The 27,720-nt window shown below is 41.5% G+C and overlaps 1 protein-coding gene across 11 annotated transcripts in view; it reads right to left on the reverse strand.

Annotated features, from left to right (window-relative positions):
- Positions 1-5,174: 5,174 nt before the first annotated feature.
- The window catches only part of FARS2 (phenylalanyl-tRNA synthetase 2, mitochondrial), a 254,990-nt gene continuing 232,444 nt past the window's right edge, over positions 5,175-27,720 (reverse strand). For all 11 annotated transcript variants that reach the window (XM_042806612.1, XM_042806609.1, XM_042806611.1 and 8 more), the window contains one exon: positions 5,175-5,512. In XM_042806612.1, coding sequence (XP_042662546.1) covers positions 5,374-5,512 — 139 coding nt within the window. In that variant the 3' untranslated portion in view covers positions 5,175-5,373. The remainder of the gene's footprint in view (positions 5,513-27,720) is intronic.

Below are 27,720 nucleotides of genomic sequence, written 5' to 3' on the forward strand. Positions count from 1 at the left end.
ATGACTAAACACTTGGACAGATGCCCAATGGGACTTTTAAACCTGCACAGACATCAACAAAATCCCACAAGCAGCTACCTGTACCTGTTGGGGTCTAGTAGTTTTTTAATCCTGACCCTTAGTCTCAACGTGCCTCACATCTGTAGATGGAGGTGGTAATAACCATTGGCGAGCACACAGCGATTCTGCTGAAAAATGGCTGTGCAGGCACCACATCATGAGATGCATCTAATTGATGCTTAGCTGCAGCAAATACCAACACAGCGCTCCTGGCTGTATCATACTGTGATACAAGTGAAGCTGCAGACACTAAAATAAAAAGAGAACAATCTACTGCCCATTTAAGTGGCAGCTGCTCTGGATGACTGCGGTGCTGCCCAGCAAATTACTGAGCAGGCAGAGGCGCAATTCCCCGGACCGCATGTTAATCACCTGCATCCAGAGGGTGAGCACAGAGAGACCCAGCAGTAATGCGGTGCGGGAACATGGGCTGTAGGCTGTGGTATAACAAATCTCCCTGCCTACAGCCTGACACTGCTTCTTCACCACAGTTATACCGAACTTGAATAGCAAGAACTGTAAGAGAAGGTAAGCAGAGCTGAAATGAGAAAGCTAGGTCATGGCAGAAGTAATTTTAGGCACAGTTTTCCAAGTATAAAAGGCAGACCAAAACAGACTCTACTTAGCTAACAGTGGGCATAAATAGAATAACAGAGGCCATCTGACAAGAGCACAAAAGCATGAAAACTGCCAAACATGCGAGTGCATCAGATGTTAATGATGATCAAACCTTATACAACAGATTCTGGAGAAGTCAGTGCCTTCACCCAGCATATGCCCGCACTCTGTGTTGAACTGCAACTGTCTCCTCTGAGATACCCAGTTTAAAATTCAGCTGTAATTGCAGTAATGTTTAAAAGCAGGTAGTAAATGCCAATGGCTGGTTTCTTGTATCCCCTAAAGATTTCTTCAAGGTCCTCACAACACAAGACTGCTTCAGTTCTGGTGGCCCTTCGGAAACAACGCTCGCATATCTTAAAATTTGATCAGGATGTGTGTAATTAGTCAATATGGCCTGTTCTACACAGAAAGCCAATCTGTTTTAGAGAAACAGTCTTCTCTAAGCAAAAAGGCACAGCAGACAATATCTGAAGAAAGCTCTGAGCTTTAAAAACACAGTTACTTATTTCAGAGCTGAAGCACAAACCCATTTTCTCTCCCAGATGGTAACAATTCTGATGGACATAGTTCAGCGATATCAACTAGCAGGCCTCAAGTACCCAGCACAACCATTTCATATGCTCACGCTGAATTTGACAGAACTTCTTCGTGAGTGTGTTTGGGGTGGTGGTAGCAAGACACAGAGTGCTTTCTGACCATGGCTTAACTAACGAGCACCAGTCAACCTTCAGTCAACCCACAGTGAAGACAAGGTTCTTTAGTTTTTGGGGCAAGATTCCCTGTGTTTACTTCAACGGATCACCAGAAAGTCCTGTCTTGGTCATGAGTTTTACCTGGGACAGCTGAAATGCATTAGTCGCTGCATACAAACATTACCAAACAGACAAAAACTCACAACTTTTTTTTTTTCTTTTCCATTAAAAAATAAATGCTAACCCCTCCATGAAATTATTCAGGGGCTGAGACCAATTTGTCAGTACTCGAGGAACTCAGTACTGCTGCACAGAGTAAGAAGACAGTGAATTCAGCGCTGATGTATGGCCACCAACTTGCGGAAGGGACAAGACTAACACACTCTCAAGGGAAGGCGAATGACCACCAACAGTGATTTACTAATCTAGTTTGGATTCTCAGTACAAAACTGCTTTCAGATTTGTGCAACTGTTTGATTGTGCCTGGCAACACTATGGTAGAGGTCACTGAATTCTCAAGAATAAAAACACAGAGCAATTTACTGCTTATGTAGCTTGCAACACTTTTCCATTGCAGCGCCTTTAACAAGAACATCAAAACCAGCTAAGTCTCAGTGCACTTTGCTGCCAGTTTACTGGGAAGATCTCAAACTGGGTGTTAAAGCTAAATCTTTAGTCTTCCAGGAATCACAGCTAGCTTGAAAACCAGTGGCCACTAGGAACAAAATCAGCACCCAGAACATTAAAACAGTACATATTGTTCAGTCATAGAAATACCCAGCCCGTTCTCCTGGGGACATGTAGCTTCTTTTGCTACAATTGATTTTTTTCTTTTATTAAAGGATGCTGACATAAAACCCAGTGGCACACAAAAATAAACACAGGCAGCTGATAAAAACAAGAAGCAGGGCCTTGTGCCTGTCACTACGTTAGTCAGTCAGCATGCATATTAATTACTCGAATGGCACTCTAATATTTCCACATAGCATGGTATCACTTTGATATTTAAGAACTCACCCACCTTTACTAGATTTGTAGCCCATTCAAGACTGAGGGATGTTCATGAGACAGACTGTAGGGCAGCAGAGATTAGCAAGTGAACTAACCATGGCAGCTACATTGTTCTTGGCCTTCAAGCTAGTTCACCTACCTTTGTGCTAAATATGTCTTAAGAAAAGACAAGTGACAGCTGAGGGTAGACCCTTCTTTGACAGCGTTGGTCAGTAACTGTACCAAGGAACTTCCTCAGTCAAGTTTTCTATACTCCTGCCAAGGATCAGCCCAGCCCCTGAGATACTGTTAGCCTCAGGAGTGTCTGATCAGCAGTAAAATAAATCATGGCTATTACAGCCTTAGATTCTCATGGGCTCTCTGCTGGTATCCACAAGGGACCATATGGTTTGAGAGCCTACCACTGCAAATTTCCCCAGTAAAATTAAGGTCAGACTTTGAAGGGAAAGTCATATTTTCCAAAGGGTAGCAGTGTAAAAATGCAACTCCGATGCCTTTTGATCTGAGGTCTGCTTTGTTAGTAGTGGTGAATCTTTGCCAGAAGAATAGGTCTTTAAAGTAGATTAATCCTAGAATGTATATGACAAAGGTTTACCTAATCTGAACATACCAAATATTCGTATTATGCTCACAGCCAGTCCATCTGATTTTACAGGTCTTAAAATCCTTCAGGTAATCAAATCACACTTGCTCCTGAAGAATCTGCTTGTTTTTTTTTTTTTTTTTTTAATCTTAATGGTTTGCATTTTTATCTGAAAGTTGCTGGTATGAAAACACCTACTCCAGAAGATGATCCCCTGGTGTCAGGTCAACTTCAGGGAAAGCTTTGTATTTCCCCCTTATCCTATTAGCCCATGAGGTTAATCTTTTACGTTTCAAATAATAATGTTACTCCACCAAGACCTGAGTGTTGCAGGGAGCCCCTCCTCACCAGAGTGCAGACAGTTCATGGCCAGACACATCAAACACAACTGATGTTAGTGGTTGGAGACTGGCTGATTCAAGAACACCCAAATTTCCTTGCAAAGCCAGACATGACAGTCTGCGGCTGCAGTGACAAGAGCTCATTGTCCAATTTTCTCCTCCTTGCTTTCCCCAGATTTCTGTGCCCTCAAAACTGGCTGATCAGAATGAGAGAAGAACTGAAGGATTTGGGGAGCAGAAAAGGGAAACTTCACTAATCAATACATTAAAAGGGGAATCTTGCAATCTACTCCACCCCAGACAGTCTCTTGTTTCCCAAGAGACTTAGTTCTTTCATACAGCGGGCAGGTTTTAGGACTCTCTCCATAGGCAATCCCATCAATTAACATCCATGTAATCTGCTGCCCCACGTGGCAGCATTGATCAGGACCTGTCTTGGAACAATTTCTGCTCAGTGCAGTTCAGGGGAGTGCTTCTCAGTGACTGGTCCTCACTGAGAATCCTGAAAAGGCAAGGGATGAAGGAGAGAGAGAAACATCAAATGGGCTAGACTGTATTTATGGATCGTAGTAGATCATGGTATAAAAATAACCAAGTGTTTTTTTCTGGTGCCTAAATGGCACCCATTCTTTTTGTCTTGTAGAAAGTCTGGCATACTGTTTTCATAATCAAGTTATTTGGATAACACAACAGTGATTTAGATTAGGATTTGTTTACACAGCTAAATATGTTGAGTAATGAAATTAAAATGAGCTCTCTGCTTCTGTCACATCTGCAATAGTAACTGGCTTCTTATGGTTGAGTACAAGCCTGCTGCACAGATGTTTCTTGATAAGGTATAAATCAGTGTTAGATGCTGTTTATTGCAGCGCTTTTACTGCCTTCTTCCCTGAAGGAGGGAATGTTGCCTGCACAGCAAGCAGATGTGACCTGCAAGACTGTATGAAATACCATTACAAGCAAAAACAGGTCCCATATTCCATATCAGCATCTGCAATGTCTCATCAAGTATTTATCAGACCATTTGAATACTTCTACAGGTCCTAGCATCATACCACTGCCAGGATTTATTTATTATAACCTTCAATGAAAAAGCCAAGCATCCCGTAAAGTGACTAGTGCCTGAAATAGTAGGAGATCACATTTTAGTTTGGTTTCCTGCCTTAAAGGTCAAATTTCTGAGCAGAAACTGCTGTTAGAAAGTAAGATACCGTGAGAGATCAAGGCAGCTGCTTTTCAGGGCATTGCAGGGAAGAGTTTCTCTTTTTCGCCATCCTGCTCCATGTGATATCAATTCTTTGCTGATGACAGGGGAACAGACTTATCTTGCACTGGTGCCTGTGTGAGGTGAACTGAGACAGGGGAGCTTCTCACCTGGGGCAGGCGGCCCAGCTCGGAGCGCCCGGCCAAGCAGCACTGCTCAGCTCTGTGGGAGCAGAGGGATCCAACAGACAGACTCACCAATGACCCAGCATTTGAAGACAGCCAAGCTTGGCCCGGGGGCCACTGTTCCTTCTCTGTAGCAGATGAAAACAATACCCAGGTAAGAGAGCCAAACTTTGAAGAAATACTTCTTGAAAGCTTTCTTGAAGCAAAACCTGACATTTTTTTTTTTAAAAAAAGAGGGAGGGATGGATTTTTCTTTCCTGATCTAATCTGTGTTTTTGATTTACTTCACTCACTGCATGGACAGAAGATCCTGTCAACACAGAAATAATGCCAAGTATTTACAGTTTAATGGAACCCGGGGACCAATTAACAACACAGAAAACCACCAGGCAGTGTACTTCTTGTTGTAACAGGAGGGAAATCTTACATTACTACTGGTCCCCCATTTCTTAAAATAAAGCGCCAGTGCTTTGTCAATGATTTGTCAGTAGTACTGTTTATTACCTGGTAGTTTTGCCATTGGCCCATTTATCAATCGCTTTCCATGTGCTAGGTTCAGTTACAAAACCCCTCTCCTTCCTTGTAACCCCCAACTCCCCCCCCCCCCCCCCAAAAAAAAGGAAGAAAAAAAACCAAAGGAAAATGCAACTGTCATTAGGGCTTCAGACCAGCGATGCTAGAACCTGCCCTCAACCCCAAGTTCTCGAACTGCTGACTCTTCAATAGCTTGATGGATGCGATGCACCTCGTGCTGCGTTAAAGTCCTCTCCGGGTGGCGGTAAGTGATACGGTAGCAATGGCTGACCTTCGTTGTCCTACAAAACATAAACCAAAAGAGGACTCGTAAATACACGTGCCTACAAATTCAAATACACAAGGCCAAACACTTACCCTCTGGATCGTTTTTTATTTGCGGTCTAATTTTGTTCCTGTTGCTTGAAAATTACCTTAATGCTAAAATACACAGTCCGGAGAGGTGGGACTGAGCTGAATTTTAATTTTGGCAGAGGACTTTGCTGAAATCTATCTTACACCTCAACTTGTACTGCAGTGTGGTGGTTTCTTACCAGAACAAACAGGCCCAGGAGGAGGGCTATGCTAACCTCACTGAACTGCTGCTGACATCACAGCTCTCTTATTTTGGTGGTAACAGGGCTACCTTGAGGTAGAGCTGCACACACATACCCCCTCAGATCAGTGGGGCTGGCAGGGATGGGCATAAAGAAAATACCGTGCAACCTCTGCGTGCTGGAGAGCAATGCTGCTAGCTAATGCAGGGCCTCTCACAAAGCCTTGTCATGCAGGAGACCGAACACACAGCTTCAAAACAGAGTAGAATATTTATTTTTCGATTCAGGTGACTACTTTGCCTTTGCTGGAAACTAGAAACAAGGGCAAAAATGTATCTGAAGTCTCTGTTTGTGGGAGAAGGACAGAGACGCTGGATGAGGTTGGCTGTCACTCCCAAAGCAGAGCAGCAAACGGCAGCGCCCGGGCACCGGCCGCGCTGAAGCCGAGGTGCAGGAGCAGCCCAGCAAACTTGGGAAGAAACAAGGTGAGACATGACAGCAGGCACACACGGCAAAACTTCTTACCCCTTGCTGTGGAAAGGAAAAGACAAAAGGGAGCAGGGAAAAGAAATAGAGAAAAGGGAATGATGGGAAAAAAAATGTATTTAAGAGTTGCTGAGTTAGGCAAAGACAAGCTAGCGCGAAACCAGTAAGTTGAATAAGAGAGCAAAAAATCTTCTTGCTCTCCATCAAAACCAGGCTGGAGTACATAGCTCTTGCAAGGGCACCTCTCCAATTGCAGTACTTGTATTACTGAATTTAAATGGCAGTTGTGGCATCCTTTTTGTTTTTAGCTTCAAATCGAGCCCACACAGCTTCTTCCTTCAAAGGTAAACACTCACTTCAGTGAAAGAAAGAAAATCTGAGGGGAAAAATAACAGGAAACCAGAGATCAAGACAGAAGGATCTCCCAGACTGGCAGAACTCTGCATTTAATGGCACACAAGTGCATTCAACAAGCTTTGGGTCACCTCTCTCCTGAAAACTGTTTCATGTTAGAAACCATGTTTATTATGACTATTTGATTAAAATTAAGGTTATATGTGCTCATCCACAAAGATAACTCTCAAGATACTAATTTCAACCTCAAATCCCACTAGAAATGGGCACAGGTAGTTTTTATCTCAGAATAGCTATTTGATACCAGCTTTGTCCCACCCAACATGGGTGGGAAGCTTGTCCTGATCCCACTGGAAGCTTGCAACAAAAAAGTTATTTCAAATTAAAGCATTCCTCCATTTTTGTGTGCTCTGAAGATAAAGTTAAATCTGACCAGCATTGGAAAGGGCAAAATGCATTTCAGAAAGTGTTAAGCTGACTGCAGTTAACTGCTAAAAACCAGCCAAGAGGTTTCCCTGGGTGCAGGTTAAGTGCTGTAGAAAAGTGATCTTCAAGAATAGAAGGGGAGGTGAACTGTGGAGAAGGTGTTGCTCTGCTCTGCTCCACCTCTGCAAAGCAGTCGAGACGACAGACCTGGGAGAAGCAAGTAAATGTAATAGCAAGGGTTTGGCCAAATGCTATACTGCAAGAGAGAAATTTGAATAGGAGAGAGGGATAATGAATTGGGGCTCAATAGAAACAACTTTCAAAACCAGGCTGGTGAATACCATTACAGCTGTTGGTATTTCAGCTTTTAATGGTGCTACAGCAGCCCACCTGATCAAAAACATTTGCAAATTGCTTTGGCTGAAAGTCTATTTAGCTTATGTCTATTTAGGTGAAAGTCTGTTTAGTCACAGACTCAATCCTGATGTCCTGTATATACTGGGAATGTATCCCATGATGGAAAACTCATTACCACCATTTAATGTAATGTAAACACAAGTTAGCTTAAGCTATTTAAACTGTGGTAGGACTAGCTACAGCACTGTTTCTTCACTGGTCATGGTTAACTGAAGGCAACGATTTCTCTCAACCCACGTGTTTATGTATCCCCCTCCCTCCACCCTAGTGAGCAGTTCATTCATGAGGCAAATTAAATAGGTCAGAATAGGAGGCATATAGTTTCTTGTGGGTGTTGTGGAAAACCAGCATCTTTAGAAGGCATTTAAATTAGTAACGGGTAGAGGTCTTATGGAGCAGCACTGGGCTAGAGTTCTGTTAGTGCAGCTGAAGTTAAGCATTGGTGCAGAAGAAATAAGACAGGGATTGCTTTAAATGTAATGAATCTAATCTTAATTATAGTGAAAAAAAAGATGTAACTACTAATACACATGGTTGGCTACACATAAATCAATGGTTGGTATGTTATTAATTAGAAAGAGGAATACAATGGTTCAATGCTAATTCAAGAAAAGACACACTGCATGTTTCAAAATCTTAAGCATTGTTTTCAGAGTAATATTAGCTAACTTTTCAAGGGATATGGGGAAGAGTACTTCTTGGCTCTTCCCCCTCCTAATACTTACCCTCCTACCCCCAAATAAAATACTAAGACAATGTGATTAATCACTGCTGTCAGCTGCAACTGAAAATAATTATTGTCAGCAAATAATACATGTTCGCTGATTCCCTTTCTTGCTTTCCTTTTGTTCTGCAGAGTCACAGAGTGTTTGCCTACCTTAAAGATGGCTCTGCTAATGCATAATGAACTCTGCTGCATGTCATGCTGCAGCCTGACGATACAGAAGCAGTAGCTCTCTATCTTGAGCACAGAAAATTTGAGGCCAAAACCTAGAACAGCAGCTTCACCAGGTTAAAAAAAAAAATAATAAAAAGAATTAGAAGCCTAACAGTGGGCACATTGGGCTTTATTTACCTAAACTGCACCACCAGACAAGTCCATGAGGTTCAAAGTCACGTGGACTCATCTCCCATTAGGCTTCTGCTGATCTCAGTGTCACAAGTCTCCTCTGCACCAGCCTGCGGCTTTCAGGTAATGAAACACAGTGAATACAGAGAAGCACGGCTCAAAGGGAAAAGGAAGACAGGGATTTATTCTGACGCCGCAGGAGGAAACAAGAATATGGTCCATGAACAAACACTGGACTGAAACAATGCCTAATGCTCTTTTACACGCTTTTGTGGAGGAAACAGCTCTGCCTCGTGATTTTCAGGAGTTGGCACGCAGCTGCCTCCACGTGCTAAGGAGCTGCTCACTGCCAGGTCAGATCCATTGCATGGGACCAATCGGTAGGTCAGCATAGACGTTTTGGTATTTCAGCCTGGTGTCTGCACACAGCAGGAAATTAAGGAGCCTTAGTCTGCCACTAGTCTAATAAAACAAACATGAAAGCAACCTGACACTGGGACCAGGGCTAGAATGAGAAGGTATGTTAGGCAATAAAAATTAATACCTATGTGTTAGCTTTCCCTGCATGGAAGTCTACAGAAGGATGTTTTAAATCCAACTTGGCTAGAAAGCTGAACACAGAAGCTACCAACAGCAAAACACCTGAACATACTGGGGAACCTGTCTCAGCGGTTAGGTAAGACTAAGACAGAGGGTCATCTGGTAACCAAAATGTTGCCTAAGGAATAGATGCCTGGTATTGGCATTTGTCTCATCCACATTCAATACCATAAGAAGAATGAAAATTTCTCCATCCTGTACTTGAAGAGGGAGATAAAAGGGGCAGTTGTGAGTGGGGAAAAGAAATATTTTTGAACTGTGTTCTACTTTCCATCTGTCTTAAGTAAAGCATGGAAACACAGAGACTTCTGTAGGAAGGTTACCCCTGCTCTGTGCTGAGGACAACACAGAACTAGACATTTTTCTAGAAAGCTGGATTTACTTTGAGGAACATAAAAGTAGAGATGACAATCTCCCACAGCATCAAGAAGCAAAAGAGAGTACCATCTCTTTTGTTCTCTGAGCAGTGCACTAAGCAGTACTTCTCACCACCATACCTATATTGCACCTTTCCCTACAGAATATTATTTAAAATGAAAGATCTACATACATGGTAAACCAAGTATTTGAGAGAATTATTTTCTCTCTATTAAGTGAGTTGTGTTAATGAGGCTCTTTGAGAGTCTCTCAATTCTTGCCATAGCAGTTTGTATCCTATATCCCCCCAAAAGATTCATCCTGTAATTACCTGACATAAACCTTCACACAGTACTCAGTGATCACTACACATTTCACAGAGATCATGTCATGCTCTGAGTATGCATGGAATGACCTCAGGGAAGAGAAAGGCTTGTTTTGATTGTAACTGTGTTCTGAAAGGGATGATGGTGGGAAGAAATTAAAATACTGTCTCATGTTACTAGCATCACAGTTGCCAAAGCCATGTGGAGAGCACAACTTTGGTTTTGCTTTGTGTGGCTCCAACAGTAGCAGAATGGTTCATGTTATAAGTGGAGATGGGGAGGAATATTAAACTGCAAGAAGAAGAAGATGTAGTTACCTTTTCCTTTTTGTTTCACGCTTTCAAACCACATCCACCACTATGATAGCAGGCACAACTGCTAAATGTCATACTATAAATTTTAAACTGACAAATAGCACTCTTTGCTAGGAACCCATCATGGAAAACGACAAAAGGCTTGTGCTATATACCTTACTGTCAATGGCAAATCATTCAATTACCATGGTAATATGCACGTAGAATATAGCAGTAATTCTCTGAACAAAGGCCTTTCCCAAAGATGCATTCTCACCGGTCCTTTCAAATGCTAATACTCCGTTTCTCTGGAAGAGTGTATTGTATACAACAGCATATTTTTAAAAATGGATATGTTTTTGTTTAAGGTGATGTTGATGCTAGTGAAGGGCACTAGATCACCTCCAGAAGAATTGATTTAAATCCACGGAAAGGAGGGAATGGTAATTTCTGTTGCACATCTTTTCCTGCTGACATCTAACAGAAGGATGGTTCCGTTTCAAAGATAGTTCAGGTCAACATAACTGTGTTGACACTGTCAACATTATTTGACCACTGTGGATTTTTCTGGTGGTCACTTTAAAAGAGATGCGTGTTCACTGACAGTTGAATTGAAATATTGTTCTTCTATTTCACAAAATTGAGACAGTAATGGACTTTTTGCTCTTTTCTAATTGGACTTGATGAAATCTGTATCTGAATACCAAACCTTGAACCTGCTTGGCCTTTTTATTCTTTCTTTCTTTCTTTAATGTTAAGAGAAAAGCTTAAAAGGGAATGAATGTAGAAAAAAAGTTAAAATTCTGCTAATAGCCAGCTCATTGAGAGAGATAAAGAGCACGGTGCAGTGGCAAAGGACATAAATAACACCTGCTAGTTAAGATAATGAAAGGCAGATGAAAAATGAAATCACTTGCAAACTTTTCAGCTTCTCAGTCACTGAGACACTGTTAAATAGCCATAAATAGGATCTAAGCCATTGTCAAGTATCCAGAAACACTGGACTGGTTAGAAAGTTTTGATCATGACTTTCCTCTTCTACCTAAATCGAATTCCTTACATGCAGGAAGAGATACAAACAGATATACACTGAAAAAAACAATTGACAAGCATCACCTGAAAGAGAAAGTCACCTGGCTGTTAGATGTACTCGCTAAATGTTTAATGAAACAATTGGCCCAGCACTTTGGCTCCTAATGCCCTTTTCTCATTTCAACAGACCACCTTGGTTTGTTGATACATGCCAGCAAAAGAACTAATACGAGTGGCACAGGGCTCTCTTCCACCAGCTCCCAAGCAGAGGCAACTCTTGTAAACAGACTGAGTTACACAAGAAACTGAGAGAGTATTTCCCTTGTGCACTGTTACAGTCATCTCAGTAACCAGCCAACGATACGGTCAACCTATCTCAGATCCAAGAACTTCCCATTAAAAAGCTCTTAAGCCTCACAGCATCAAAAGTAATGGAATCCATTACATGCAGGCAATGATGAAATATCACTTGGGTAAAGAATAAGGAGAAAAATATAATTCTTCATTATACCAAAAGAAAATCCAAAGTCCCTACAGGATCATAAGCTAACTGTGACACAGACTTTTGCTGCCACAAGAAGGCCAGAAAAAAACTGAAAAGCCTTGGGGTTTGGGACTGTGTTTTTTTTGTTTGTTTGTTTTTTGTTTTTAATACAACGATTCATTGATTCCTTGAAGAAAGCAATGATCAGTGGTTGTAAAGCAGGTAAGAAACCAGTTCTCAAGGGGATAGATTCCACCATCAGTGATGACTACTTGTTGTCCAATCTCCCTCTCTTTGGGAAAATCATCTATCAAGCACTGATGACAGAATTCCCATCATATCTGATCTATGGCAGTACTGTGGAATCCATTCCACATGGATTTAAATTTGGATGTGACTGAGAGTTGTCTCTCTTGTAAGACAGACTTTGTGCTCTCAGTTCACACTGGACATCCTCAGTTTTTAGGAGCTCACCACTCCATCTAGTGAGTCAGTTCAAAATGCTGCTCTAAATCCTGGAAGATTCAGGAGTAGGCTAGAGGCTGAATATCTTCAAGACTTGCCTTGCTGTCAGCATAGTAACCCCGGAGCTCTCATCATGTCAGATAGATGCAACATTATGCACTTTTAATGGAATGAGTCTCTCAACTTACCAAGGCTGAGCCTTTCAGGAACGAAAGCTGTGCAGTGGGCATGAACACAAAGATCAGAACATGTGCAAGCCTGTGAGGCTCAGAATAGGGTACAAAAACCTAGTTTTTATTCAGGGTTATCACTGCAACAGATACAAGGACTGCATAGGAGGAATAAAGATAGGAAAAAGCAAACTTTCTGATACAAACACACACATACAGAATCCAGTGAAGTAACTTCTACTCATTGCGGTGGCAAACAAGAGAAGGTTGTTTGGTAAAATACTTGAGACGTTTAATCTTATGTACTAAATACAGAAAAATAATTGGATGCTGGAAGCAAGAGAGGAAAAGCAATAGTTTAAGCATCAGACAGGAGAAAATAACTGTTCTGTGTACAGCACAGGGTTTTATTTTGCTTCACTTTCCCTAGGTTTGACTGAAAAGGTTCCACGTCAAACACTTTCCAAAGTCTAATCACATTTTCACCAAAACAAAATGCGAGGGGTAGTACTTTTTGCTATTTGTTGTTTAAAAATTGACCACTAGAGGCTTAAACATTCTCCAACCCAGCAAACAAAAGAACAAAATAACTCAATTTGGATATCATGTCTCATGGGAACTGCCATCTAAGCTCCTTGACTTTCTCCTTCCCTGTGTAGTCAGAACCCATGGCAGGACTGCATTTCCCATGAGAGGCAAAGGCAAAAAATTCCTATGATGGATCACCTCCTCTCTCTGGAAAAGAAACTTGGCTGACATAGCTGATAAGGAATCAGAGAATACTGAGAAGAACAGAAGCACGCAATACCTGGAAGTCCCAGCAGTACTGGCAGCTGAAGTGTTTTGGCTGCTAGCCAGAAAATTCTTACAGAAAAATTTACATTTTCAGTGAGTAAAACCACAACAAATCAACATATTTTCTGTCACTGCTGGCTCCCCCATTTTTCCCATATTTCTCTTTACCTCCTAAATGCCTAGTAATTTAATGGTAGAATGGGGCAGCTCCAGCAGCAACAGGCTCTGTGGGTCTGGCAGAACTTCATGACTTGGATATCTCATTCACAACCCCTTGTGCCCTTCCAGAGCAACTGGCTACTCCTGGAATGGGTCAGGGACAAAACCTGTTTTCAAAGAGTAACTCTGGAAGATACACTGTGTTTGCAGAGTTGTGCTTCTTGTGCGAAGACATTATATTCATCTTCCTCTGAGCCACAAGGTACCAGTAAGAGGATGGAAGAGGCTCTGGTCCTACTTCTGTCAAACAGCAATATTAATTATTCCATCAGTGGTCATTAGCCAGAACAGTATCACTCAAAAGTTTCCAACCACTGGCAACTGAAATGCCATCTGGAAGCACTTAAGAGTGACAACCTCTCTCAACAATCCGAACAAATCCAACAGGAGAGGTGAATTTGGACTCTTTCAAATGCTATCTAAAATATTTATAGTAAAAATGTGAAGTGTGATACCTTTTCAGTTCTTCTGAGTGAAAGATCAAAGAAGAGAAGTATAAATATTTAGCATTTTTTTTTCCCCCAACTAGATGTTAATACTAAAGGCTACAAAAAGTATTACTAAAAATAACATCACTGTCAAATTAAAACATATTTCATAATCGAGTAAAAAAGAAATTTATGTGAGAATTTAAACCAATTCATTCTCCTAAGAAATTAAGATGGATAGGAGTGACAGCTGGTTCGGATGTATCTCCACTGAGTACTAGCAGAAGTCAGGGTCTACAAAGTTAGACGGCAGACAAGTAGATGGGAAGGACTGAATGCTATTTCAGGTACTTGTACAGGCTTCATCACTGAGATTAGTGGTTTTGTCCTCAGCAGGCCCAGGAGCTAGGGCATGACAGTGTTTAAGTTCCCTTTACACTTGCTGAGAGTTGAGGTAAAGAAGAACATGGCTCTGGACTCAGATCGAGAACCTAAATGATTCTACCAAGGTCACGCAGCAAATCGATGAGAGAGGGGGACTTGGATAAACGCAGGCACAGACCCTTTGAGTTACCCTTCTTTTAAGTTACTCTTCCCATGCACACACACTTCTAGTCACTCTTATTTTCTGTAAAGAGTACAGCAGCACTGGAAACAAAACAGGCTACGGCAGGAAAAAGCAACTCAACCCCACATACAATGGACAGGGCAGAGAAAAGTGCAGAGCCAACATAAGGATAACCAAATGTGCTGTTTGTTAAGTGACAAGCTAATTCCAAATCAGGAGAAAACAGGGCTGGGAGAAGAACGAGGGTGCAGTAAGAGATGAGTTAACCTGAGACTAGAAGACAGGAGGGACTTAAAAATTGAAAGTAGAGGTTAAAAGAAATCACTTGCCCTTTTTTTCTGTAAAAGCAATGCATTAAAAGTGCCTTCCCCCCTGGGCAGTCTGCAGAACTAGAAGGCAACTTAAAAACATTTGTACCTGTGCGTGTCCAAATATAGGGGGTTTCTCAATGGGGCTGCTTACAGTATCTGTTAAACCTGGTGAAAATTCTAGAGCTGCTTGCACAATGAAGTGCTGTTTAGTACCTCCTTCCAGTTCATACGTCATTTTTCTTCTCAGAGTTGTCAGGTTTTATGAGCCTTAATCTGGCTAACTGGGTTTGTTTTGGAGATGCAGAAGTTCCCCACCTACCCTCCTGGGTGGTGTCGTTCCACACAGACAGTCACATTGCTTTTCACACACAGCCTCAATGCTTTTCTGACAGTTGCTGCCTTGTGAAGCCAACTCAGAAAAAGTCTTCAAAGTAAGGATAACTAATGGCCAGCAGATTAAACTAGTGTTAACACACAGGAAAACCGTCTGGCTGTTAAACATTTCTTTTGCTGCATCCCATTTGCACAGGTAATATGTTTGGACCACGGCAATAGACAAAGAACCTGTGTCTCGTAGGTGAGGCTTGCCTGGTTATTTTGAATATAACGATGGTGAAAATGTCACAGCATCATTTAAACTAGTCAATGATGACAACATATACCAAGCAGGGGTGCTGGCCAGAACTTTTACAGCAGTCAAAATGAGTATTAGTTTGGAAAACTCCAACTACCATGTTTGGCACGTTACCCCCTTAATATTATGGCTAATCTTTATGAAAAGACAAATGAAAAGAAAAATGTGAATGTGATAGGATGTATGTGTAGTGAACACCTCCTACAGTAAGATGATACGAGCATCACACAATGAAACACCATGTGGCATGAAGACTAAAAGGTCAGGGCACAAAATGAGATGCATCATTCTGTAACTAGAATGAAATTATCAGTCTGCCACTCAAGAAAGGAAAGAAAGCCATTGAGACACTGCACTAGGAATGCACTAGGAAGATCAAAATACCATTTTTGCTACGCCTTTACTAAAAAAAGCCAGCTGATCCTCTCACTATCAGGAATTAATACCAGCAAAGAAGAGATAAGATTTCAGCCCAGAATGGGGAATACACAGGGAGCACTAGAGTAAATCAAATATTCTCAAATTGTCCAAGAGATGAACTTTGCCCTAAGATATTTTAGGAATGAGCAGAAGAAATCTCAGAGCTGTTATCAACTGTCTTCAAGAGTTCATGGAGGACAAGTAAGGTACCAAATGTTTGGAAAAGGTCAAACAGAGTGCTTATTTTTGAAAATGGAAAAAAAAAAATAGGAAGTCATAGGAGCTATAGACCATTTGCTTTTACTTTAAACTCCCAGAGAGACTCTGGTGCAGATAACCAAAACACCTGTAAGCACAAAATGGAAATAAAAAAGACAAAAAATAGAAAACATGGATGTATCGAGCAAATATAGTCAAAACAACCTAACTTCCCTCTGTAAGGGCATAAAGGGCTAATAAATCAATAAATGAAACAATAAATTACAGGAAGTAGCAAACACCATGGGGGGCAGGTGCGTGTATAGAGGTGTGTAGGTACATAAGGCACATACCTTTACCGTCAGCTAAACTAGGTAAGAAAAAATGGTCTAGGATCAATATGCCGTAAAACATGGATCCACTGGTGGCTGCAAGCAGTTTCAGACAAAGTTGAAAAATCTTTGGAAAAATTTTTAAAAGTTACAACAAAAAGTGAAAAAAAGAAGAATACATCCAGTTCATAAAATTAGGTAGTACAAAATCTGTCTTCCTAAATGTTTCACCTTGGAGGGAGTTGCACGAAGGTAGACAAGAAAACTGGTGATCAATATAGTTACTACTAGAAGGTGATAGTCCAAATGGCTGCAGCAGCTGCCAATAATTTGTTGTTTCTGGAAGCAGTTATCCACAGTTCATAGCCAAATCTGAAAGATTGTTCCTGTAGGGTTCTTCATCCTGGCTCCCGGATGACAGAATATTTTCATTAATGGAATAGGTTATGCAGCAGAAGTGTTTGTTAACTGGCAAATTACATTAAACTGGGTAGAACAGTAAGTATAACTGAGGACAAGATTAGAATAATCTTGACAAACTGGAAAAGCTGAAGGATACAATTCAGCCAGGACAAGTCTAAGCTTCTGTATTTAGTCAAGAACAACTAGCTGCAGGCACAGAGGATGGGGGACAACTGGGCATACAGCACTGCTGTGCAGGTAATCTAAGGACCACATAGAATCATGATGTGAAGGTGAACCTGTGATGATGTTTCCCTGCTTTAAGTTAAGCAAGCACCACCCTGGAACGAACTGCTGGAATGCAACTGGAGTGACATCCTTCTGCCCTACTCAACACAGCTACTGGCTCAGCTCAAGTACCCTCTCCACATCTCAAGAAAGATGTGAGGCAACTGGAGGCAGATCACTGGGGAGCAGTGAGAACAAGCAGATGTCTAGATAACACAAATTATAAGGGAAGACTGAGAGAACACAGGTTGCTCAGCCTCAAGAAGAGAGAGCATGAAAACACCCTTCAAATATATAAAGTGCTGCTGCACAGAGTTGGGTAGTAATCTGTTCATCAACATTCACAAGTGGCAGGAGATGAAAGTAATGAGCTCATACTGCAGAAATATTCAGCTTGAAAATTTGCTTGGAAAGGCGGTAGGGTCTCCACTGCTGGAAATCGTTAAGGTCTGGTTATACAAGTGTCTGTCAGGAATGCTATAAGTAGACCTGATCCTGTTTTGGAGTAGGAGGATGAACTAGGTGGCAGTACTCTTCAACTCTTTAGCATAAAATAATGTAATGGTCTTTAAAATGCAGAAAGTTACTTGAGTAGCAGAGATAGCTCCTTGTAGCTCCAACTGAACACACACTGTGCATTTGTTTATCCTTTTGCATTAAAAGGTGATAGGGGAAAAAAGCCCAGTTCAGGAAGCCAAGGAGGTAGGAAATACAAACCTTTGCTGCCATCCCTGGCAAAAGAGCTCTGTGTTGCCAACGCTAGCTTCCCTGGAAATAAAGCAAACAGGGAAAAACTTCTTAAGAGGAACACTAGAGACCAACAGACTGAGGGGAAAGGAATCCCCTGAAAATGCCACAACCTCTTTAGGCCAGCAACCCTTTCATTAGACTTATAGGCCAGTGTTGAAATACAGCAGATAGGAAAGAAAAGTGCTGCTGAGTTACCTTTCACTGCCTAAAGCCAATGAAAAACAAACAAAAAACTCAGAAAAGTCCACTCTGTAAGACAGCATCCCAAAGGGAGAATGTCACTCAACCATTTGTCCCCTTTGCTTCAGGGCTGAGAGATGCCTTAGGAAAGCTCTAAGGAACAGCCACAGAAGATGCTGCATATCCTTGATAGGCTGAACTACCTCTTTCTCTTTTACGCTTTACTGAGTTTATATCAAGAGGTTAACCCTTTGCTTTCAACTTTTCAAGTTCATGTTCAACCTCAGGCAATCTTAAAATAAGGATGAAGTCTTCTAACAAAACAATGCTGCAAACAAGCCTGTTGTAAATCTGCACCCCAAGACAATTTGGGGAAGTCCAGGGACTAGGAAACATCTGAGACACGAATCCTTGCATGAAGGCTGGTTTGCCCTGAGGAGGACAAAAACTCTGGGGACGATGGCCTTTTGACATAAAAGTTCATTAACTTTATGCCCTGTTGCAGATAGAGAGACTGAAAAATACAGAGGAAATGACATGTCCAAGGACATACTGCAGATCAGCTAATGTCATGTTCGAAATACATAGAAATGTAATAGAGATCTCATCTTATGGAGCCTCAATATAATGCTCTGAATAACCATCCATGTTTCCCTTGTATTCATACATGTTATCCTGGCCTCCCCATTCTCACTGACTTACTGTTCTGTATTCACTTATTGTACCTCTTCCTTATGTATACAATAGCTGTGAGAAAGGAGCTGCCTTTCATTTTATCGACCTACACTGCCTTTTACAGCAGAGATTGAGAGACCATGACGGGGCTACAAGGAAAAGTAACCACATGTACTTGTATAAGAATATGTATATATAACTGTATATATACATTCACAGTCACTCTGCAAAGGCTAGTTTTTTATTAACTTTTGCAAGTTTTCTGGGACTGATAAGATCACCAGTTTTGGGGAAATCTTGATGTTTACTAAATATTTTTCAGGGATTAAATGTTGATCTCATAAAAATTCCATTGCATATATGTTCTTTCATTCTTACATGAAATAAGAAGTTGCCAAGAAACAAATAAACTATTTATGACTTACGACTGTACCATAACGAAGAATGGCTTAACAGGGGCACGAACTACTTTCAAAGTACTGCAGTCTGTTGTTCTCTGAACTGGAGACTCTCTTAAACAACTTTAAGACATATATTCTCATTTCTCCTCAAAAAAAAACCCAAACCAAATTATTGACACAATTGTCTAAGTCACAGCAGAAAGATTCATATGTGCCACATGCTCCTGCACCACAGTCCCACGTACCTGTCTTAGTTGTAGGTAATTCAGTGTAGGTGACATACAGCTGCACCCAGACAGCAACTATTAATCCAGACAGCTAACTGAAATGAACTCAAGTCATTCTTAAATTACTGATTTTGGAATGCCAGAAGAGGAGACTGGTATTTATTATACATAAGATGCTGCAATTTGATGGCATGACCTTAAACACCATCATCTCTGCCAGTAGATCTTCATTTTAACTAAAGTAACAAACAAGGAAGGAGATGCTCCTTCTGAGGTTACAGGTAGCTGACAGACTACAGACACCTGAACAGTCACCTCGCCAAGTGCCACTGGGAGGTCACACCATTCAGATCATCAGAGTTTGTTCTCTACTTTGCCTAATTATTGTCACACATAGCCAGGATGGCTGGTGTTTTGAAACACACACAGTACCAAAGAATATGAAAATTATTAGGCACCCACTGCTGAGAGGTCTGCAATGCTACTCGTGCTCCCTTCCGAATCATCTGCATCCACCGTGTCTCTCCACTGCACTCCCATGCACAAACTCTTCTCCCCAGCCACCGGCACCATCTCTCTGCAGAGATGGCTGAGCAAACACGGGTGGTAGGTGTGTCGGTTCAGTGAGGGACTATACCTCCTTAAAATGGAAGAGATGACAGGAAACACTGTAGCCCTTAAAGAGGAAGAAGAGGGAGACTAAAACATCCCTGTGACATTTTGCACTGTAGTCTCTACCAAAACGTGAAGACACAGTGACACAGTTTGGACAAGCCAGTAAGATCAGATCACTGAGCAGCATGAAATAGATAAAGGGAGAAAGACATCTGAAGATCTCACTCCTGACACCCACACACTTTTTATCCACAGGATTTAATCAGTATCACGATACCTGATGTTATTGTGACTTTCCTCTAGCATCCATATGGGGAAAGGTTAAAACAATCTCACTCTTCACTAGGATAAATCCACCATAGAAGCTGAAGCATCAGTCCAAGGCATGGGCTGCATGGGACTTGGACAGTCAAAACATCTGTAAGCAATTCTAAGCTGGATGAGAGCTTCCTTACACTGCTAGCACATCTGCACTGGCAGGGACAAGCTTAGTCTCTTGTATCTCAGCAGATCCCAGTTCTGATTCTGTATATCACGCAACACACAGAAACTCCACAGGAAAGTAGGAAAGTAATGAAAGAATTTGGATCAGGCTCAGCATTTACCTACAAACCCCATGCTTAGATCAATCCTGGAGTCTTTTTTTTTTTTCCATCTCTTTTTTTTTTTTTTTTTCTTAAAGGTTGAGCCTGTATCTATTTTCTTTTCCCCAAATACTGGGTGAGCATTTTAGTAGCACATGGGTGAGTCAATAAAACTGAGCAGCAGTGATGTTTGCACAAATCCTTCTCCAATCCTGTCTCCAGGTGCTTCTCCCTGCTTCTCAGATTTGCCCTACTGCACTAAACCAGCACATCTGCCTGAGTGCCTGCATGTGTGATGAACCACACTAGCGAGCTGATGTGGTTGAAAAATTACCAGGTAGAAAAATAAAAAAAGACTTAGATTCCCAATCCGGTTCACTGAATGGCCACACCAGTCACTGTGCCAGCACAGTGCAGGGGTGAGAATAGCACAAACCAAGACTTTTGCTTCTAGGAGAAATGCATATGGAAACAGGGGGTAAAATCACAAGCTGGTAATTTACTGAATCCACATAAGCACTAAAGCACATCGTCCTTTTTCTTCCCTGAGTTCATGTAAAAACGTGTTATACATTATGTTCAAAATGAGAGTCAGATATAAGGAAGAGGAAAAATACCTGTCTGGCTGTCTCCAAATTCTGCTCAGTCCAATTTCCTGACCTATTCCTGCTGAAGGCAAGGGGATGACATTTCTTTTTGCCAACTGAGGATTCAGCTGACGTTTTACAAAACAAGAGGGACAGGTTCCTGGGTAGCAATGTTTTTAAAACTGATCAGGAGAAGCAGCCAGTTGGATCCTCTTCTTAAAAATGATGATACACCAGTTTAGTCAGGAAATGAATGACTGTTCAGGACAGCATGAGAAGAGGTAAGTGAAAACAGCAATGGCAGCTGAACTTTGCAACTGTGCAAAGGCTCTTGCCACCAGTTAATCCTGAGGTCAGTAGTCTGAGCAGACCTTATGTGTGTCGGGTCCTTCATAGGGCCTCTGCTCTAGCACAGATTTCATTCTATGCAAGAAAGTTCTCCCTTCTGGTGAAAGTAATACAGATCCTGAGAAGAGAGACCTGTGCCTGTAAGCTTGCTCTCTCAGTACTTCATCAAATACAGCAGCAATGCTTAAGAGGTTACTGTCATTAAAGATGAATCTGTTCAAGACTGTTGCCTTTAACTAGTCCCCTGTATTGTGGGGCATCAGCCCAAGCTGACTGTTTGGCTTTTGGAAATTAAGAAGCAAGGCTGGATAGACATAAGGTGTAGGGATCAAAAGGAAGAAATACTAATGGTGAATCACTCCTTTGCTGATAGAAGGCATGGTTGTCTTTAATGAATAGTTACATGGAGGATATGAGATAATGTAAGTGGGACTGTTATGAAACTTAACTATGAGATACTTTGAGTAACAATCCATAAAGCTGCTAACTGGATTCAGTAAATTGTTGAGTCATTATCATATAAGACTGGGTTCCTCTGAACGGCATATGAAATCCATGTGGCTAGAGACACTGAGTGGTTTACTTCTGGTTAGAGAAGAAGATGGAAATGAACATACATGTACAGGGATGTTCAAGAATAAAAAAAATAATAATAAAAAAAGAGTTAGTCACAATTATATACCATCCACACTGATTGAGCGTTAGCAGGCATGAAATCAGCATGGATCTGTAATGTTTTGGGAAAAAAATACAGTACGTTGTCAGCACTGATGTATCTGTTATGACATCAATTCAAAGTAAAATGAGGACTGGGCAGAAGGATGCTGGGTACTAGATATAAATCACTGATCTTTCACCTTTTAGAATTTTTTCACATTCGAACTGAGATGCTAAATGAGCTGAGCATTTAACACAAAAAGAGAGAAGAGCTTAGGAAACCACCACTATGGATATAATTCATTCTAGAGTAACTACTCAAGCAAAGACCCAGGGCCGAGCTAGTCAGACAACGTTATTAAGTTTCACCTGAAGAAAATGTGGTTAGTGAAGGAATTGTCACATTTACACTTAAAAATTGTTTCAAAGACAACTTGTATCTTTTGGCACAACTCAGCCATTTTAAAAATACTGTAAGAGAGAGAGGCAGAGACAGCAAAGAGCACTCCTTTTTTTTTTATGATTTCTCACCCTTGTATTAAGCCATCGAGTTTAGCTTGAATATTCAGTACCTCGGCAGCTGGCACTTCCCAGGCAGCGGCGCTGAATTGTGCTCCGCTGATCCTCAGGGATGCAGCGCTGGGGCTCTCGGAGACGAAGGCTCCCGGCACAGTGCCCGTCGTACAGCGCCTGCCGCCCCGGGAAGCATCAGCCCACGGTGCAGCACGGGGCGGCAGGACAAGGAGCGAGGGGGGAGCTGCATCTCCTTCGCTCCCTCTGCCGTGAAGGGGGAGAGGTGGTCTCTGCAGCTACTCGGTAGCATCCGGGAAGGGGGCAAAGGCAATTAAACTGGATGGGGGAGGAACGTTTACTGCCAAATAAGCTTTTCCGGTGATTTTCCTCAAAGGTGACATTGACAGCATTGCATATAAAATGAGCATCTCTTCTGAAGATGTCCTTGCACAGGAAGAATCAGAGCATTACTCCCAACTGCAGTGCTGTCTTGAGTGGTGCAACATTCATGAGCATTAGACACTCTACTACCCCTAAGGGTTTTGTGGTTGGGCTAGTTGTCTTTTTTGCTTTTTTTTTTTTTTTTTTTTAAATGGCAACTGTTCTCAGTCTTACTTTTCTGGCTTTTCACTCTTTTTTTTTCTTTTTTTTCTTTTTTCTTTTTTCCTTCTACTTTCTTTTCTGCTTGGCATTTGCTGGCACTGAGCTGTGAATCCTGTTCATGGAGCCAACTGAAGTTATTTGGCAAATTCAAGGGAAAGGAGCTGTAAAAGCTACCTAAAAACTACTTTCAGCACTGAGGTACCAACCTCATGGTCACCCTCACTCCTAACCCCCTGGAAACGCCATGCAAAATATAGAAGCATAGGGCAGACTTGGAGAGGATTCACAATTCCATCTCTCTGCTGTGTTTGTACTTGGCACCTCTCTTTCAGCTTCATATCAACAGCACTTCTGATGTGCCTTTTTTTTTACTTTCCAACCCTTATAAGGACCTTGGATAAAGGGCATATTTTTTTCTTCCATTATGTATCTCAAATAGAATACCACAAAAAATCAACTTGATCTAGATGAACTTGATCCATCCCTATCAAAATTCTGTTGGCAAATGATCATAACAGTTAAATTAGGCTTATGGCATAAACCCCCTCCAGCCTCACTGGGCTACAGACATCCCAGTTGAAGTGTTGTGTGGCTTGCAAAGGTTACCACTAAAAGAATGAATGGACCAGGATGAAATCGTAGACATAAATTTTAATCAGGAAATGAACCAAACCTGTGCTTTGCTGAAAATTTACCCTCTCCAGTGTTATAAATATACCCATGCACACACAGTAACTACGATGTTCACTAGCTTTGCCAGTGCTGTTCAGGACAAGCATGCCTGCCTTCTCTCTGCTTTCACCAATGAGCAGAAACAAGGCACACTTGGTTTTAGAACGTAGAAAGCAGCACTGAAAGCAGGCTCAAGGAAGCAAAGCACTGACAGAAAGAAGTAGCTGGTCTTCTGCTAGAAGCCAAGAAGAGTATCTCAAGAATTACAGACAACGCCAAAATGAAATTTAAGTATACTCACATACTGTGATGTTTGAGCTATGGAGAGTTACTGGGTTACCATTCATCAGCTGAACTGCTGAAAGCAAACATGTCCATGTTTCTATCCATACTAGCAATACAATAAAATACATTAGCTTAATCTGCCCCGGTAAAAAATATTTAAGAATGTGAAAATTTCCAGTGTATGCAGATGAGTAGAGGGGTGGTAATTCATTCAGCTATGGGATCACTTCCAATTACAAGTTCCTACCTCATTTATAGCAGCCTGGCCTGCCTAAACTAACATGTTAATCTCTGACAAATATCAGACATCGCTGACCACAACAGGCTATCAGAAGGAGAAGCAGGGCTGAGAAGGACAGTGAGTGACAAGGACTTGCTCAATGTCATTCAATGAATCATTTAACCTCTTTGCATGTGATGAGAAATGCAGGCATCTCACTTAGCCTTCCTAAGAAGCTCAATTCAGTAGAAGCATAAGCATTTGACATACCTGGATTTCGTGTGTGGGATAATCTTTGTGAATACCTGTAGTCCTGCTGTAGGACTTCTCAACTCTTATGTGTGACAACATAGCTTCTCAGAGGTAATCTGGCAGTGTGGAGTGACAACACATGCTAAAACAAAACTCCTACTATGAACTTTGGAAAATAAGGAGGGTAAAACTTTGTGCATAAATGCTTTAAAATACATTTTTTGAACTAATATCTCATCTGTTTAATTTTCCTCTTTGTCCAATATTTCAATACAGAATAAAGAAGTCTATTATGAAACACCCGAGCAGACTAAATGGGCAGTTTATTAGACTTAAGAGCAATAACTAGCAGCTGATTTGTCACCCTCAAGCTTAATAGGTAAAAAAGTCTGTTTCTCCTCATCCATCATGGTGAGGAGACCAGTAGGCCCAAATACAAATACGATTAGTCTAAACTGCAATCTTTGATGTGGCAATGGCTGCAAAGGTTGCCTGCAAAACTGAAAGGCAGTAACCAACTATTTTTGCATGAAAAGGAGAGTCTCCAAGAGAAGGTAAAGGGCATCGTGGGACTTCTCTATTAGACATCCTCCAAAGCCGTGGATTATTCTCTTCCCACGGCAAATACCACAGCCTCTTCCTCTGGAAAGAGCAGGCAGCAAAGGTCTTCAACAGCAGCTGAAGCAGCCCTTGCTCTGCTCACTCCTGTGGCAGCACCAGCCCTGCTTTGTGGCCACATAGCCGGTTGTGCAGACAAATCATACTGAAGCAGAACCTTCCCCCCTGCTTTTTTTTTTTTTGGAGGACAGGTTTTCAGCTAGATCAGTCCCCTGATTTAGTTAACTGATTTGGATGCCACGAGCGCAGGAGTGAAGACCGGGAACAGTGAATCAAAATACAAGTTTTGCCACAGCCTAAGATGACAGTTTCAGGACCAAGCCCAGAGAACCTTCCAGCTCAGCTCCTACCTGCTTTGGGCTCTCATAAGCAACTGCCAATGCACGATGTGGTATCTTCAGCAGGTGCCACCTAGGACAAACACTTGAACATTTTAAGCTGGCCTTTCTTAAGTTTGACCAAAACCATCCTTCATATCCCTCTAACTTCAGTGTGAGTTTTTGCAATGCAAATGATAATGCTTGCTTGTAACACGTATGAGAACTGAGACAACACTGAAGTGAGTTCACCTTGAAATACATTCATTTTGTCAGCAATATTTTTCCTGTTCCTCACAGTTATAGAGATTCATGGGAGAGCAAGTAGAGGCTTGTGGGATTTGGGATGTTTGTCTGGCTGGAGGCATAATAGAGTCTGATTCACTTGTGTTTCTTTTCAGAAATGCGACAGCCATCAAACAATCACAAAATAGATCCATGATTAAACAACTGATCACAGGCGAGTGTGGGGGAAGCCCACACACAGTAAACCTGCCCTGCTTCCTGGGAAAGTGTGCAGCCCGTGCTGGGTTCTGTACTGCTGTGTTAGACTGCTCCCTGTCCTCAAACTGGCTCATGCACAGGCTTTCTAGAAGCAAGGCAAGCCTTTTACTTACATCTTCCATTTGCGTTTACATTTTTAAAGAGACAACTGTGATTTTCCAAATCATTACTTAAAAGTGCACAAAGAACCCATATAAATATTGGAATTGAGTTTGGGGGAAACAACTATGTATCTTGGCTTAACCTTCATACTGGTAGATTTTTATACTGAAAAGCAAAGCGAGAGTAATTGGGTAGATGGAAATACAGTTCTAACTGTTGTGTATTATTTAGTACATGTATTCTATAATCCAACTATATATTTTTACATTTAACAGAATAGCGCTCAAGTAGAGCTCAGAAAGAAAAAAACCAAGTACTTCCAATATTTTTGTGTTAGTTGAAAATTGCCAATAATTTTTTGTTGCAAAAACATTTTCCTTGCACTTTCAACGCTTCTCTGAGATAAGAGCAAAAAAACTTTAACTGTGAAAATGATCCATTTTACAGGCGTCAAATTATTTTTAAACGCTACTCTTCAGTCTGCTTCTCTATGTCTAGATCATCAGTAATTTATTTGTGAAATTCCCCGAGGAAGGGAATTTGGAAAGGAAAGGTAGGTGGGAAGCGAAAAAAGCCCTACACACACACACACACACACACATATATATATATCTATATATATATATATTCCCTAGAGAGGAAGTAACTAGGTGTCAAATTCTGACACCTCACACAAAACAAGTATCACCTTACTATTAGCATGGTTCTGCTGAAGTCAATGAGATGCCCAGTACCACCATGAAAGGCAGAACTAAAATCTAATGCTGAACATTCAGAATATGGAAGGAGCAGCAGACCCAGCAAAGTGTTGCATCCATCTATCCCATGACATAAATCACTGTAAGGTCACAGAGGAAAATCAGACAGGGTGTAAGTAGGAGGGCATGCTCACTGATTCCACTTGAGAGGAAAAAGGGAACCACAACAAAATTTCAAGGTGAAAGCAGGCAAACTGACAAGGGAGATGTAGGATGGCATGAAAGAGATCGCTTGAGGCACTCCCCAAAGGTGGTAACCAGTATGTACTTAAGTCTTACTTCAGGAGCAAACCCAAGACATATATGCTTGGAGTCCTGGGCTTGGGTCCTCCCCTATCGAACAGAGAAACATCAGGTGATATTGCAAGGCTTCCTCTGCTGTCAGTGGAGGTATGACTGACAGATTTCAAAAGCTGCAAGCCCACCAGGCTTCACTCTTTCCAGGAAATTCCCTTTCTTTCTGGTGCACTGAGAATGCAGGCAGCCTTACAGTTTTCCTCCTGCTCCTTCACAGCAGAACAGTGATGCAGACAGTATCCTTTGTGATGAGGAATTAAACATGTAGTCCTTCAAAAGGCACAAAACTACTACAGGATCAATAGTTTAAAGACAATTAACAAGCCCTTTTAAATTCAATTTCCTTTTTTAGTGGGAGACTTCCGCAGCTATGACACTGTATCCAGGTGCAAAACAAGTAAACTGCACTTCTGAACACCTGAATGACTCCAGGTGCACCTATTATATCCACACTTGCCAAATGTGGGTGTTGCAGGATTTGTTAAGAATTCATGTCTGCATAAGGTGTTTCCTGAAACCCAGAAGGAAAATATTCTTTTAGTGCAATACAAGTCCAAGGTCACCTTTAAAGCAGGAGTTGTTGATCCCAATTCAATGAAGCAGCGCATTTTCATGACATAGAACACAGAGGAAAGAAATGCTTGTCAGATATGTCTCCGGAAAATTTGCTTACAGGAACATGTCTGTGTGCACATAGAAGAAGGGCCTATTTTT

Source organism: Tyto alba, unplaced genomic scaffold (assembly GCF_018691265.1).
Source record: "Tyto alba isolate M040663 unplaced genomic scaffold, T.alba_DEE_v4.0 Super-Scaffold_48, whole genome shotgun sequence".
NCBI classification, from domain to species: Eukaryota; Metazoa; Chordata; class Aves; order Strigiformes; family Tytonidae; genus Tyto; species Tyto alba.